Source organism: Rattus norvegicus, chromosome 19 (genome assembly GCF_036323735.1).
Source record: "Rattus norvegicus strain BN/NHsdMcwi chromosome 19, GRCr8, whole genome shotgun sequence".
Taxonomy (NCBI): Eukaryota; Metazoa; Chordata; class Mammalia; order Rodentia; family Muridae; genus Rattus; species Rattus norvegicus.
Genome location: NC_086037.1, coordinates 25,183,022 through 25,198,336, shown reverse-complemented (window position 1 = coordinate 25,198,336; position 15,315 = coordinate 25,183,022). Strand labels below are relative to the sequence as shown.

The window sequence follows — 15,315 nt, the reverse complement described above, 5'->3', positions numbered from 1 at the left end:
TTGAGGCATCTTCAAAAGGCTCTAGAGAGAATAGCACTGATTGAAGTCAGCAGAAGTTTATTAGGCTGACCTGGACCTATGGTGTCACACCAGGTTTTACAACACTCAGTGCGTGGACCACATGGTTAGCATGACCTTCTCTTGGTTCTAGTGACCTCTTTTGAGGGTGTTGGCCCAGTACTAATTCATGTTGCCCCCATGCATTGGGCTTTCATGGATAGTTGTGGATCCATGTTCTTTCTCAGAGGTGTGGACACTAATTGGTGTCAGGCCAAGCAAACAATTTATTCTTCCCCGAATTAACTCTTTATGTTCTGTGCAGCAGCCTTATATGTATCAAGATGCATTTTATTAAGTCTTCATGGGTATCTGGGACCTGGTAGAGTTAGTGGGACTTGGGAGTAGGAATGGGAGAAAGGGCCAGCATGATCTTACTATGCAGACTGTATTTCCAGAAACCTGCTCAGCCAGCTCCTGATGGAGAACACATGTAGGAAGAAGTTGGTCCCACTGAAGCAGGAGAGCAAGGAGGTACATCTTGATTGTGCACTGAACCAGAAATATTTGGTTGACTTTAACAAGAAAGATAAAGACCATCAACGGACAGAACCAGCATTATCAGGTAGGGACCTGTTAGTTTAACAATATCTGATAAAATTTGCCAATTTGATACATCTTTGCTTCTCTTACCACCTTTCTAATTTACACTCACAACCAGCCAACCACCTCATGTAATGGAATTGTTCATTGCTCTGCCTATGCACAAGTATTCTGGGAAGTTAACCACTTTTCAGAAACTGAATTATTGTGCAAGCATATTTTGCTGCTCGTTTTGAAGCTGCAGTCTAGAAATGGTGACAGATGAATAACATATCATATTATTGCATATCCATGTGATACATTGGATCCTATGTAGAGTTTTGAACAAGTTCTTGGTTCTTTGACAAATGACACTCTGTGGTCATGTGATCTCTTGTGTAGGAAGCACCTTTGGGATAAGAACCAAGTGCAAATGTCAAATTAGTACTTGTCATTGGCTTTATCCTTGGTGACATATGGACATCTCCTTTCTTCCTGCAACCTGATGAGGTCTCTTGCCATTGCCCTGTTCTTGTTTTGCACTGGTATAAGTCTGGGTCCCATATTGTCAGCCCACATTACTGTGAGGCTCTCTGGACATTTTGCCCTGCCCACAGAGTTAGCAACAATGATATCACTTAAAATGTCCATGTCGACTGTCCAATAGAACTGAGGTGGTAGAAGGCAGCATTCTGACAGCTGGCTTGCATTTCCCCACCAAATCAGTGTCTGAAAAACTGCCTTCCTCTCCCAGGTCTCAGAAAGTGCAAGAGAGCTGGAATTGGACACACAGCAGTAAGAGAGCTTCCTGAAGAATAAGTTGCTTTCTCAGGAGTCCCTGATGACCAACATCCTGAATGGTAACAACATTTTTTGGATGAGTATTCATCCTCTGAGTTAATTTGTCATTTCTTAGAGACGCTAAATTTATATACCACTAAGCCAGCCTGACTGATTGAAGTCTTACTTTCTTCTCAGAAAACAGCACTTGAGAGACAACTTGGGGGACCGCCTTTCATTATGTGGGCTAGAGGAGAAACAGCAATACATCTGTGCTTCTAAATGTTCCTTAAGAATATGCTTTTAGAAATATTTTTGTTATGATTTTAATTGAAGTTTTCTTTTTGTTGTTTCATATTTATATGTTCTTGTTACTATTTTTACTTTAAAATATTTTTAAATATTTTTATTCATTTTAATCCTGTTTTGTTGTAAAAATGTATTTGTTATGAATAAAAATTGAATTCTATCTCTTGACTCTTAAGACCATCATTCTTACTCAAGGGTTCTGTCCCCTCCTGTGGACTTAGAACTGACAGCTACACATGGATCTCTGCATGTTCCATGGATCCTGGGCTAATAAGTGAATTCAAAGTCACCAAGGGGTACTCAGTGTGACAGTGTCTTTTGTGTGGAGAATGTGGCTGTTCCTCGGACACACACTTTATGATGTAATCACTGACACACTTTACCCAATTGTTAGGGTCCATGTGGTTCTTCTGAGAGAGCAGCAGGTGCTCTACCCTGTGAGTCATCACCACATCTCCTGCAGGTGGCTTTTGTTATTCCACATGAGGTGCTGTATTAGGTGGACAGGATCACCTATGATTAAATAGAGAGATCTCAGGAGATGTGTGTTCACAGGGAACTTACTGAGCTGTGCGTGCTCAACGTGTTAGGTTGCCAGGCATCCCTACAGGGCTCTGGTGTCCCCACTGCTCATTGTGGGTCAGGATCGTCCTCCAGCATCACTTAGTGTCCATATTAGAGCAGATCATTCACCTGTTATCAATGATGACCATATGTATTCTGCACATCTGATAAAATACAGAATAGAAACTAGCTTCTTGTAGGCCAGCTTGGCATAATCAGTTTTTTGATTGTTAGCAAGAAAATTATTGTAATCTAAGCAGTTTAGGAAGGAACCTCAAGAGCATCCATAGTGAATGCAGCCTGCAGCTGTGAACACAGGTTTCTTTTGGAGAGCAAGCCTGTGCAAGCCCAACCGAGGTGGGACAGTTCAAGCTACCCTTTTTCCATGGCCAATCTGGGATCGTATTGAGAATGTATTTTTTCCAGGTGACTGATTTCCAATTTGTGGAATTCATCTAACTTGCTGAGAGTGCAGGTGACTCAGAGAGTTAAAGTACAGAAGAACCAATCCAGTATGTCCACAAAAGCTTGCTGTCACCCCAGGGCTTTTAAAAGCTCAGCAGCTAGAGAAGCAATGTAGTATTTGGTTATTCTCATGCTTAGGTCTAGTCATTCACTATAAGCTGACCATGACACAAAAAGTGTCATCTGTGTCAAAACTAGTTGTAACTAGATTTACACCACACTATCACATCACTACCGTATTTGAGGTTCTCAGTTACTATCTAAGAACCTGGAAGAGGCCTGGGTCTTGCTACACAAACTCATAATTTATGTCTTCATGACACTGTGTGCTTTGTTCTGTTGATGCCACCATTGGCATACAATACCTTGGATACTTTGTGCTGACATCTGTGACATGAGACAATAGTTCATGTCATCCTATCCTGAATAAAATGTCCTTAGAGTACAGTGTAGTGGGAGGGGCCTTCTTTTCCTGTGAGATAGCAAAACATTTCCAGTCTTCAGTCAAGTCTGACAGCCATTGTCCAGTACCTGTCTTGAGTTGTCCACATTTTCAGCTAAGAGTCTTCATCCAGGCTGCTCTATAATTCTGTAGAAGATTAATAGGGTTCCAGCCCTAGGATTTAATTCAGTGTGACTGCACTTGCCGAACATGCTCAAAGCCCTGAGATCCACCCTAGCCCTCTGTGCTTTAGAGAAAGAAAATAAAGAACCACATTGCAGTTGAAGTTTCTCATCCAACAAAAGGAGAGCCTGCATAGGGCCTTTAAGTAACTCTAAACCCCAGCTTCTGCCCACAACTCCCTCCATCAATTCCATGATTGGTGTGTTTTCACTACTACTCACTTTCTTCTGTGTGCAAAGAATGTGCACCATGTCAGTAAGTGTGTGTGTATGTGTGTGTTTGTGTGTGTGTGTGTGTGTGTGTGTGTGTGTGTAGTCCCTAGTGAAAACTGTCGAGATACATGCAGACTCATGCTACTACTGTCCCATGGCACCTTGCAGGGAACCCTGAAATGGTGGCTACTTTAATACAGTCTAAACCGGGTGTGCATGGTTTCTGTAAGGTCACCACTACAGAGAGCAGGAAAAGCTTCAGTAGTCACATGGATGTGATCAATCAGTGTTAGTCATGCCCTTCCAGCATGGTAGACTGCAGGTTGTCTGTCCCCAGCACTTTGCTCTCTTGTGCCCAAACAATGCCAAGGTCAGGGCCGTTGAGCCGTGAGGCAGAGGCTCACCACCCTCAGTGCTGCCTAAGACCCCTAAGACTGTCTCTTTTGGGTGTGTGCATGCTGGACACTCATGGATCCTGAGATCTCCGCAGCTGAGGTGAAACAGTACCGGAGCCATTGCAATGTGGGCACACATTTGGTTTTGGAGCTGGGCCACTCTTTGACTTTTATTGAGTGGAGAGACAACTGTTGGCTGAGCCTTTGGTGAACCGGATGGCCCCTGGCCACGTCAGCAGTCAGCAGTATCAAAGCTGAGCAACCAGTGTTTTATGTTTCATTTTGTCATCGCTGGTCAGTGTTCTGATGCCACAGCACATGGCTGGTCTCAATCTCCCCATGTGGCCACAATCCCTAATTGATATTGCCTCCACTTCCCAAGTGCCACTGGGATTTCTGTAGAACCCCTAAGGCAGCAGCAAGCAGGAGCTCCTGACTATTCCCTCCCTGCTCTCTGGATCTGCAAGTCGTTCTGTGTACATATGGCTATTCCCTCATATACTCTTGATGCCATGATACCTTAATAAACACTTGAATCATGCCCTGATGGCCAGTTTTCAACTGCTACCTGACACCATCTATAATCGCCTGGGAAATGAGGGACAGTCTGGATCAGACTGGCCTTTGAGCATGACTATGCGTGACTGTCTTCGTTGCTGTGGGAGATGCCAGGCAACCTCTTTTCTGATCCTAGAGTCCCTATACCCAGCCACTTGTCCCCTCTACAGCCAGACCCTACTTCTGCTCCTAGGCACTGTCTTGGACTTCCTTCCCTCAGGTGGCTTCTCTCCTTTGGTTGCTACAGAAACCTGTTATGAGGAAAGGAACAGGGAGTTAAGAGTTCAAAGCCATCTTCCCACTGATGTTCTTTCTCAGAGGTCAGTGGGACACTTAAAGAGTTTTGTGTATACATTTTATTAAGCAAGGGACAATCATGCATCAGACACAGGAAACTAACAGCACATCTACTGGACCTCCTTCAACACCTGGGCATCTCTTATGGCCTGTGCTTCTGTGTGCTGAAACCTGGGGACCAACTTCCTGTGGGGTTTCCCAGGGTGACTATGCACATTACTACACTGGCGTAAATCCTCAAAACTCACAAACATCAACAGGACTGCCACAGGAACGGTTCTACATCAACAGATACCACAGATCAGCAAGCAGAAGCATGGGAGGGTGGTGCTGTGGCTCACACACTTCTCTTTCCTCACTAGGGCAGGTGACCCGCTGAAGAAAACAAGGGGGCAGCAGGATAGAACAGGAAAACTACAACCCAGTCCTTGCATTAAACACCCAAGCACATTTAGACTAGAAGAGAGAAGTTTGCCAAGAATGAGGGCCACTTTGGACATCCATCATCAATAGCCCTGGCTGTCTAGGCCAGCATCAGATCCAGCAGTCTCCAGGCAGCTTTCCGCCAGGCCCTCAAGGGTGCTAAGAGCATTAACCATGAAAAATAGAACAAGATCTCTGCCTCTTGCCTGACTGACAGCCAAGCATGTGTATGCCCTGGCTATGCTCATGCTGGGACCCCTTCTAGATATTAAGATATAGAGACCTGATAGTTGATTAGGACCCTGTTCGAAAAGGAAGACACCGGATATTTCCCTCTGGCATCCATATGTGCATGCATGGTTGTACAAGCTGGTAGAATCTCTCTCTCTCTCTCTCTCTCTCTCTCTCTCTCTCTCTCTCTCAAAGTTTTGAAGCACAGCAGAAGAATCTCTGGGACTCTAAGCCTGAGCAACCTCATCTGTGAGCCACAGCTTCTGTGTGAGAGCTCCTTTGTGTGAGAGGGGTAGGGTGACTGAGGAAGTTTGCTGGTGTCCATCCCTGGCCTGCATGTGCATGCATACAGAGACATGGACACATGCACATGCTGAGTACCCCTCATCCAATCCTGAAATCTGAAAACATTGAATTTCAAATCCAGGCATTCTCCTAACCTACACCTTCCCTCAGGAATTGGAGATGAGGCCTTGCAAGAATCCTCAACCAGTGAGACTGGCCCAGACCTTCTGAGATCCATTCTGCCCCAGGAGAACACAGCAGGTGGTATCAGGACAACACAGAAACTCAAGACTCCAGCCTGATGCAGGGACCGCCTGCTGGGTTAGAAGACTCAGCATCAGGTTCCTGAAGGAAAACATCACCTCTGAACACACAGGGTCGCTGTGGCTATGCCTTCAAGGCATCTTCAGCAGCAGCTTAAATGGACTAGAAATGACTATGGGAATCTGCCTGCAGGGTGATGTGAGAATCCTTTTGCTCAGGCTTGATCGCTAGATGTTGCCACAGAAAACCTTGAACTCTTCTTGGAGTACAGTCCAGGCAGAGGCTGAACACAAAACATTCTGATTATGAACTGAGTTTAACAGATAATCCGGATCCTGAAGGCCACAGGCCCAAAGGTCTGCACTGTAGGGGTGAGGCATCACTGCAGGGATGACCACACACTGCAGGGGTGAGGCATCACTGCAGGGATGACCACACAGTGCAGGGGTGAGGAGTCACTGCAGGGATGACCACACACTGCAGGGGTGAGGAGTCACTGCAGGGATGACCACACAGTGCAGGGGTGAGGTGTCACTGCGGGGATGACCACACACTGCAGGGGTGAGGTGTCACTGCAGGGATGACCACACACTGCAGGGGTGAGGTATCACTGCAGGGATGACCACACACTGCAGGGGTGAGATGTCACTGTGGGGATGACCACACACTGCAGGGGTGAGATGTCACTGCAGGGATGACCACACACTGCAGGGGTGAGGTGTCACTGCGAGGATGACCACACAGTGCAGGGGTGAGATGTCACTGCAGGGATGACCACACACTGCAGGGGTGAGGTGTCACTGCGGGGATGACCACACACTGCAGTGGTGAGGTGTCACTGCAGGGATGACCACACACTGCAGGGGTGAGGTGTCACTGCGGGGATGACCACACACTGCAGGGGTGAGGTGTCACTGCGGGGATGACCACACAATGCAGGGGTGAGGTGTCACTGCGGGGATGACCAGCAGTATCCCAGCCTTGGCCTGGGAATAGCCATTGACACCCACACTTTCTGGGGCAACATTGTCTCCTGAGGATAGAGTCAGGCCAGGAGCAGCAACTGATGTTCACGAGGGACAAACTTTCTTCACCTCCTGCCCATGCTGGCCCTAGGATCTGGGCTTTTTTGGTGACATGAGTGCTGAGCCTCCCAGGTAGATGGGTTTTCAGGGGTCAGGTGGTGATTGTCACCAAAGATATCCATAAGGATAAGTCATACTGTACTAATTCCCATAATAGATCCCTTCTCACAGGTCACAGAGGCCATAGTGGGTCCTAAATGTGGAGTCAGGTTCCTGTGCACTTTTGAGGAGACTGGTCAGACATTTAGGCTTCGTGATATTTTGTTGGCATTATTTTGGGGGGGATTTTATTTTTACTGTTGGGGCCAAACCTGGGGCTGCCATGTGGAGGGAAAAGCTTTGCCAAAGCTGTAGATCATCCCTAATAATAAACTCCTGAATTCTCCCAATCCTGGAACTATCTAGGTCCCTCACATGATGCAACCTTTGGGGCATTCCTCACATAGAATCATGGGGTGGACTGCATCCCAAAGAGAGACAGTGGGAAAAATTCCCCAGTGTCTCCCTGTGGCTGTGACGATGGGAGTGCTGACCAGTGGAATGCAGGCCCCATGTGAAAGCCTTTTGGTTTCTACTTGAGTGGAATCTTCACCATGCCTTTTTTTTTTTCTAGAAACACAGGTTGCCCTGGAACTTACAGTCTTCCATCACCCTGACTCAGTTTCCCATGACTGGGATCATAGGCTTAAATTACTATGCCCATTTTTCTTTTTTGTATTTATAAATCTGCTAAAAAGCCAGAAGGATCCAGAATGTAAAATGGTGCGGTCCAAGGCATTTCCAACAGGGGATTCTTGACCTAGGAGTATCCAGACCAGTGTTTATTGTGTGGCTACTTCATTCCCATAACAGCTTATATTTGACAAAGAATTCCAAGTTGTGATATCACTGGGCAGCAGGTGATATCCCATACAGCAGGACTGACTCAGGTTGTAATTAAGGCTGGAGAAACTTACTAGGACCCTCGTAATCCTACCACCCTGGGGCCTTTAGATAGCCTTAATCTGATCTTCCCCCCTGTGCTATTAATCAATTGCTCTTGAAGGTAGATTTGAATTTACAGTCACTGTGAGGCAGGAGAATTAGGACCCTACAGTCACTCTGGGCTCCATAGGAAGAGCCTGTTTCAATAGTAAAAGAGGTCACCTGTGAGTTCTTACTGTCTTCCCTGAGGCCTTACTGCTGGAGTTAGACTAGCTGTCTCACCAATTGAAGTAGAGGGCAGAATGCTGGTGCCTTCTATAGTGAGGACTAGTGACAGATGGTCTATGGAAATTCTAGAAAGGTCTACAAGTATTTATATCCTGTGCATGGGAACTGCTGGCTTCCCTGTGTCCTTTGCCTTTATTTTGCAGTCCATGGGGCACCTGGAAATGTCCCCAAACCAGGCTGTACACAGGGCCTGTCCCGTGACTCTCACTTGCACTCAGAGCCTGCCTGATAGTCATAGGTCTGACAGAGTCCTGACACCTGCAGAGACCACTATAAGGGACCCTGCAATCCCCACACTGCCCATCAGTGTCTATAATGTCCCTATACGACACTGAGACGGTCTAAGCTCCTTCCAATCTTTATGCTGCATCAGAATCTGACCATTGCTACTTTTGCTCCTCTCATACCCACACTAGAAGCCCTGTACCCACCCACACTAGTCCCAGCTGGCCTGTTGCCTACTGACATCTCATGGACTCTGCCCCAATATTCCCTCTTTGCCTGGGTCCCTGCAACTGTGTCCAGTTCTGGCTGCTTCCCTGCCTCCCCTCTTCCATTTTCCAAATGGCCACATTGACACATGGGTTTCTGGGTCTCCCACTCCTCGGATGCTGGGAACAGGTTCATTCTTTGCTGTTTGAATGGTTGTCCTAACACTGGAGGACCTTGCTTCAAGTAGTGGCAGTCAAACCTGGTGCTGATCGTGTCAGATCTGTCCAGGCTGTCTGTGTGACTGTGGAATGCGCCTCTGTTTTGGCTGAGTGTTATTTACCTCCCTCATGGCCATGTGATAACCAGACCATGAGCATGTTCATTGTTTGGAAAGAAGGGTGTGGAGGACATATGCTCCTCACCCTAGCATTAGTGGAAAAAAGACATAGGTAGATGCTGCATTCTAGACCATCCTGGGCTATAGAAACTCTGCCTCGAAGAATGCAGGTGGAGCAGGGCTGGGGTTCAGTTGGTTGCCTAGCAGCCTACCACATTGAGCAGGCACTGCTCAACCACCTGTACATACACATCTCCTGAGATCTCTCTCCTAAATGGGAGGTGATCGTGTCCACCTAGTACAGCACATGCCCTGGAAGGACAAAAGCTACCTACAGGAGCTGTGGTGATGACTCACAGGTTAGAGCACCTGCTGCTCTCTCAGAAGAGCCACATGGTCCCTAACAATCATCTACAATGGGGAATGCTATTCCCTCTTTTGAATCATGAGGGAAATGCACTCAGGAGTGGCCCAGACATGCATTTGAAAAAAAAAGATCCATTGAGTTAAATGATAAAAATAAATATAATCAGCAACAATAAAAAACACAGCATATGAATGATCAAGTGAAACAGCACCTATAAAAACCTATTTCCCAAAATGACGTTGATGGTCATTATCTTTGTGGTTTAATACTAATGCTGTATTGTAAGAAAAACTGAGGCACATGGTTCTCCATTAGGATTATTCTATAATCCTTTGTGAAAGTTGTCATTTTTTCTGCAGCTCTACAGGCATGAGTGTGTGTTACTCAATATCTGGTGCACACAGTCAATAAGGAATGTGTGTTGTAGACTGATATAGACTAGGATGAGCAGAAGACAATACAGCATGGATACAGTATGTCAGTGATTACATCATACAGTGTGTGTCCATAAAAAAAGTCACATTATCCACACAAAAGACACTATCACCCTGTGTACACCTTGGTGGCTTTGAATTCACTGGACCATGCAAAGATCCATATCTAGCTGTCAGTTCTAAGTCTACAGGAGGGGAAAGGACCCTTGAATAAGATAGTCTTAAGAGTCAAGAGTTACAAATCAATTTTTCTTCATAAGGAATACAATTTACAAAAAACAGGCATAAAATGAACAACTAAAATGGTATAAAAAAAGAAAAACAGTAACAAGAATATATAACTATGAAATAACAAAAAGAGAACTTCAATGAAAATCATAACCAAAAACATTTCTTAACAGCATTTTCTTAATGAACATTTAGAAACACAGTTGTAGTGCTGTTTCTCCTCTAGGACGTGAGATGCCAAGGTAGTCCCCTCAGTTGTCTCTCAAATGGTGTTGTCGGTATGAGAGAGGAGAAAGACCTCAACCAGACAGGCTGGCATACGGATACATAAATGTAGGGTCTCTATACATTGAGGAAATTATCTGAGAAGAAGAATATTCCCCCAAAAAGTCTTTGACTGTGAGGATTGTCGTCACAGGGAACTCCTGAGAGAGAAACTCATTCCTCAGGGGGCTGTCTTCCTGGGATCCGTCCTATGCCATGTCTCCTGCAGTTCCTGAGACCTGGGAGGAGAAGGCAGCTATTAAGACACTGATTTGGTGGGGACATGCATACCAGCTGTCAAGTTGCTGCCTTCTGTCCCCTCAGCTGCATTGGACAGACAGCACTGATCTTTTCACTGAAATCATTGCTGATATCTCTGCAGGCTGGGAACATCACCAGCAACCCTCACAGTACTGTGGGAGAACAAGCTGCTCCTCAGACTCTACCAGTGCAAACCAAGAATGGGGAAATGGGGAGAGACCTAATTGGGGTGCAGGAAGAAAGGAGAAGGCCACATGATACCCAGATCAAAGCCAATGACCAGGACTCATTTGCCATTTGCACTTGGTTCTTATCCCTACAAGGTGCTTCCAACCATCACATGACCCCTGTATGACCTTTGTCACACGACCAAGAACTCGTTCAAAACTCTTCATAGCATCCAATCTGTGATAGGGATATGCAGTCATGTGATATGTTATTCCTCTGTCACCATTTCTGGACTGCAGTTTCAAAAAGGGCAGAGAAGTATAATTGCCCATAATTCAGTTTCTGAAGAGTGGTTAACATCCCAGAATACTTGTGCATAGACAGAGCAATGAATAACTCTATCACATGAGGTGGGTGACTGACTGGGTGTGGGGAGATTAGAAAGGTGATAGGGGAAGCAAAGATGTATCCAATAGGCAAATGGTATCAGACATTGTTAATCTGACTCAGCTGCTTGTTCCTACCACATTTTGCTGGGTCTGGAGGTTGCTGGTCTTCTCCTGTTCGTCTTCATCCTTCGGGTTCAACTCAAACAAATATCGCTGTAACTCCTTGCACTCCTGCTTCAATGTGACCAACTTCTTCTTCATACATGCCTGGTCCATCAGGAGCCGGCTGTGCAGGTTGCTGGAAACACACTCTGCATAGTAAGATCCTGAAGCCTCTTCCTCCCATTCCAACTGCCAAATCCCACAAACTCTACCAGGACCCAGATACCTATAAAGACTTCATAGAATACATCGCCATACATGTAAGACTGCTGCACAAACAGCAAACGGCCAATCCAGGGAAGAATAAATTGTTTCTGTGATCCAAGCACAAATAAGAGTCCATGTCTCTCCAAAAGAACTACAACTATCCATGAAAGCCCAATGCATCGGGGCAACATCAATTAGTAGTCAGCAAATAACCACAAGAGGACAGTAGAACCAAGGGAGCTCATGCTAACCATGTGGTCCACACATTGAGCTTTGTTAAACCTGGTATGACCCCAGAGATCCAGGTCGGCCTAATAACACTCTGATGCCTGAATCAGTGTAGTTCTATCCAGAGCCTTCTAAAGATGCATAGACACTGTGGTGATGAGTCACAGTCTCTTATGGAACTGAAACTGAGTCCAAAAGACCCACGGCACAGTGATATTTAAACAGCAGAAGAGATGGGCCCAGAGCTGCAGACCCTCCGGTCCATAACAAAGAGAGGCAGACATGGCCATTCCACAAGTGATGGGCCCTTCTGACCAGTACTTACTGATAGAAGTTAATCTCCTTCTTGAGCTCCTGAAATTTCTCACGATGTTCAATGTTCTTTGTGTCTAAGTTGTGCAGTAATGACATGACCTCTTTCTCCTTTATCTTCAAGTTTTCATAAAATGGATTTGGCCTGAAGTAGGAGCTGGCCCCAGGAAGATAGAACCCAGTGAACATCGAGGTTTAGGATTATAGGAACTCAGGCTGTGTCCTGTACTACCCCAGCTCTGGAAGGACACTTTCTGAATTCTACATATTTGGATCTTCTTCAGCTTCAGAAACTTGGAATTGTGTGCCCAGGACAACAGAGCTAAGCACCCAGATAAAGGGTTCCCTGGCTCAGTTTTTTCAATCAGGAGGGCAGGATCTGCATTCTAACCTGTTATGCTGTCAAGAGCCTAGGCCACAGAGCTTACCCAAACACACACACACACACACACACACACACACACACACACACACATCCAGAAACCTCTGATTTCATTTTTCCTGTTTTGACAAGTGGAATGCTACAAGCCGAATAACTAATATTCTAGAGGCAGACAGTACACATAATTCTGGAGATGAGACCAGATATTGCCACAAACTTAAATCTGCCCAAGGCATACAAATGTATAGACAAATGTGACCACACAGGCAATGTACTGTGCTGTTGAAAGTGGGGCTTCCAAAATAAAGCACTTACACCTCCATGAAACTATTATACAGGTAAATCCTGAGGTCAAAAAACAGACCCCTAAATTCCAAGTGTGCAGGGACATAGAAACATATAAAAGTTGTGCATACGCATGCAGACCTGTGCACACACAGACACACAAACTGGGACACACCCACAAGAAAAGAAAAGTAAACAGACTCAGAGAATGAGAAAGAGAGACAAATATGGAAAGAGCACAATGAGAATCAGTAGAAATATATGCACCATTACTGTCTCAGAGTTTAAGGCACACAGACAAGAAAGAACAAGCCAGAACCTCAGGCCTTCTAGTTAAACATTGATATGAACAATGTGGGACCTGTCACCTAAGGCTGCTGCCAGGAGATGATAGCATTCAGTCACCTTCCTAGCAAGTGCAAAGACTCTCCACAAACTCACAGCACCTAGAACCTTGCAAAGCTGCCACCTGTCAAGGGCTTTCCAATTGTACACTGGGAACTCATGCTTCAGTGACTTTATCCCTGAAATCTTCACTCAGATCACAAGTTCAGATTTTCTACAGGCGGAATCAGAGAGTCCATTTCCAAACTCACTCCTCAGTAAGGGTCAGGTTCTGAATCTCCTCTCTATGGGAGATGAGGTTTAGAACAAGGTCGTTTGTTTGGAGCAATGCATACCTCTTGCTCATGGATCCACCTGTCACATAAAGGAGGCGTTCTGTCAGCTCATTTCTCTCCTTGGTAGTTAGCTCCAGTTCTCTATTCAGCCTCTCCTCTTCCTCGTTGGCCTGCATCTTGTTTAGGACATTTTCAGGGGATGATGTCTGTCTGCAGGCCTCTGTGGGTAGAAGAACACAAGTGAACCCGCATGGGGCGAATGCATAGAGCATACACAGACCACAGTGAGGTCCAAACAGGAAAACATGCTTGGAAGCCAGTGTCACTGCAAGGAGTTTGGTCTGTGTAACTGGCATCCTAAGTGGATCACAGTTCCCCCACTACTATATAGAGACCAAGAGATGTAAGCAGCCAGGTGTTCCCTATGCCCGCCCACACAGGCTTACAAGTACCAGAGAGATGCCTTCTCCAGGATTATTATCAGGTACGCAGGCTACAACCTGGTTTCAGGACCCTCACCCCTCTGGTTTCAGAAGTCAGATCATCAATTCAGCATCCACAATGACTTGATTGATCAGGGATACTCAGATATCCTACACTGTTACTCTAGTCCAATAACTTTGCATTAAAGAGTCATGTAGGGGGAGGACATGGTCAACAGACTTATTAATTCCCCCTACTGAAATGACAAATGCCCCAGAAGTGCCAATAGGTTACAGGCTCTTTCTCTACCTGCTCCATATAGTTTGGCTACTGTAGAAAAATATCTGCCACACAGAACCTCTAATATATGAAGGTAAGATTGGCCCCGTCTGCCAGAGGTAGTCAGAGGAGTTCTAAGAATATAAGGTCATGGCCAGGAGCACAGTTCTCTCCCTCTTACTACTGTTAGATAGTCACTGATTTTAAAGAAGCAATGAAAGTGAAGTACATTGATGCCCTGTTTAATTCAGAAAAGTTATACCCTAAATGACTCCTGATGGTGTTATTATATCAATTTAACATACTGAATGCACTGTAAAAGTAAAGACTAGAAGTTCACCCAATAATAGCATAGGCATTGCCATATCCTCCATGTGGTTATGGAGAAACTAATGATGTGAAAACCTTGACTTTCAGGAATTGTGATAATCATGGAATTCAATATCTGTGGAGATGTTCCAGTGGTTGTGGCCCATTGCTATAAAGGCCAGCGGAAGACCCCCACACACACCCCTGACAGGAATCTCAACATACACTGCCCAGAACTTACTCCACATTCCCCATGTCCTGTGTCCATCATTACCTTTAGGTTTCATTTGCTTCACTCTAGACTCTTCTCTATCAACATCAACTCTCCCAAAGTGCCTACAAAGACGGGCAAACATGTCTGTGGATATATCCTTTGGACACTAAGAGAAAAAGTAGGGAATTGGTTGTCACAACGATACTGGTGACATCACAGGGATTCCAAGGTCTCTCTAGGAGACAATAGAATGTCCACGGAGGGACGGCTGATGTCATGGAGAACAGACTTTGCCTCCTTGCTAATGTTCTCCCTGTACTGAGCAAAAGCTGATGTGCCCTTTTCAGGGGACTTCCCTGTGGCATAGCCACTGAGCACCACATGCTTCCAAAGCCAAATTTGGCTCTAGGCTTGATTGGAAAAACCTAAGTCATTGCTATGTATCTAAATGAGTGCTTCCTCCCCAATCCCTGCACAGAAATGTTTCATCCTACCTCAAATTCTCCTCAGTCAGCAATATTACCCATTAAAGATTACTGAGAAATCACACCAGTTCCTGTAAGTAGCCAAAGAGGTCTCCTGTCTCATCATGTGCAGGTGCATGAAATCACACCCAGAAATAGCCTGTCGGGTAGGTTGCGATGTGGGTGTGTGTTATAGGTACAACCTGAAGCTTTGTGCTTAATATTTGACAGTTGCCACCAGATTCCTTAGGAGAAAGAATTGCATT

General features: G+C 45.5%; 1 protein-coding gene across 1 annotated transcript; it reads right to left on the bottom strand.

Annotated features, from left to right (window-relative positions):
- Positions 1-10,223: 10,223 nt before the first annotated feature.
- On the bottom strand, positions 10,224-14,791 carry LOC134483282 (disks large homolog 5-like). Its single transcript, XM_063278577.1, has 3 exons — positions 14,646-14,791; positions 13,421-13,580; positions 10,224-12,230 (listed from the first exon to the last, which is right to left on the bottom strand). The coding sequence occupies exons 1-3, from the start codon at positions 14,725-14,727 to the stop codon at positions 12,083-12,085; spliced, it is 390 nt and encodes a 129-aa protein (XP_063134647.1). The 5' UTR covers positions 14,728-14,791; the 3' UTR covers positions 10,224-12,082.
- Between the last annotated feature and the right edge of the window lie 524 nt (positions 14,792-15,315).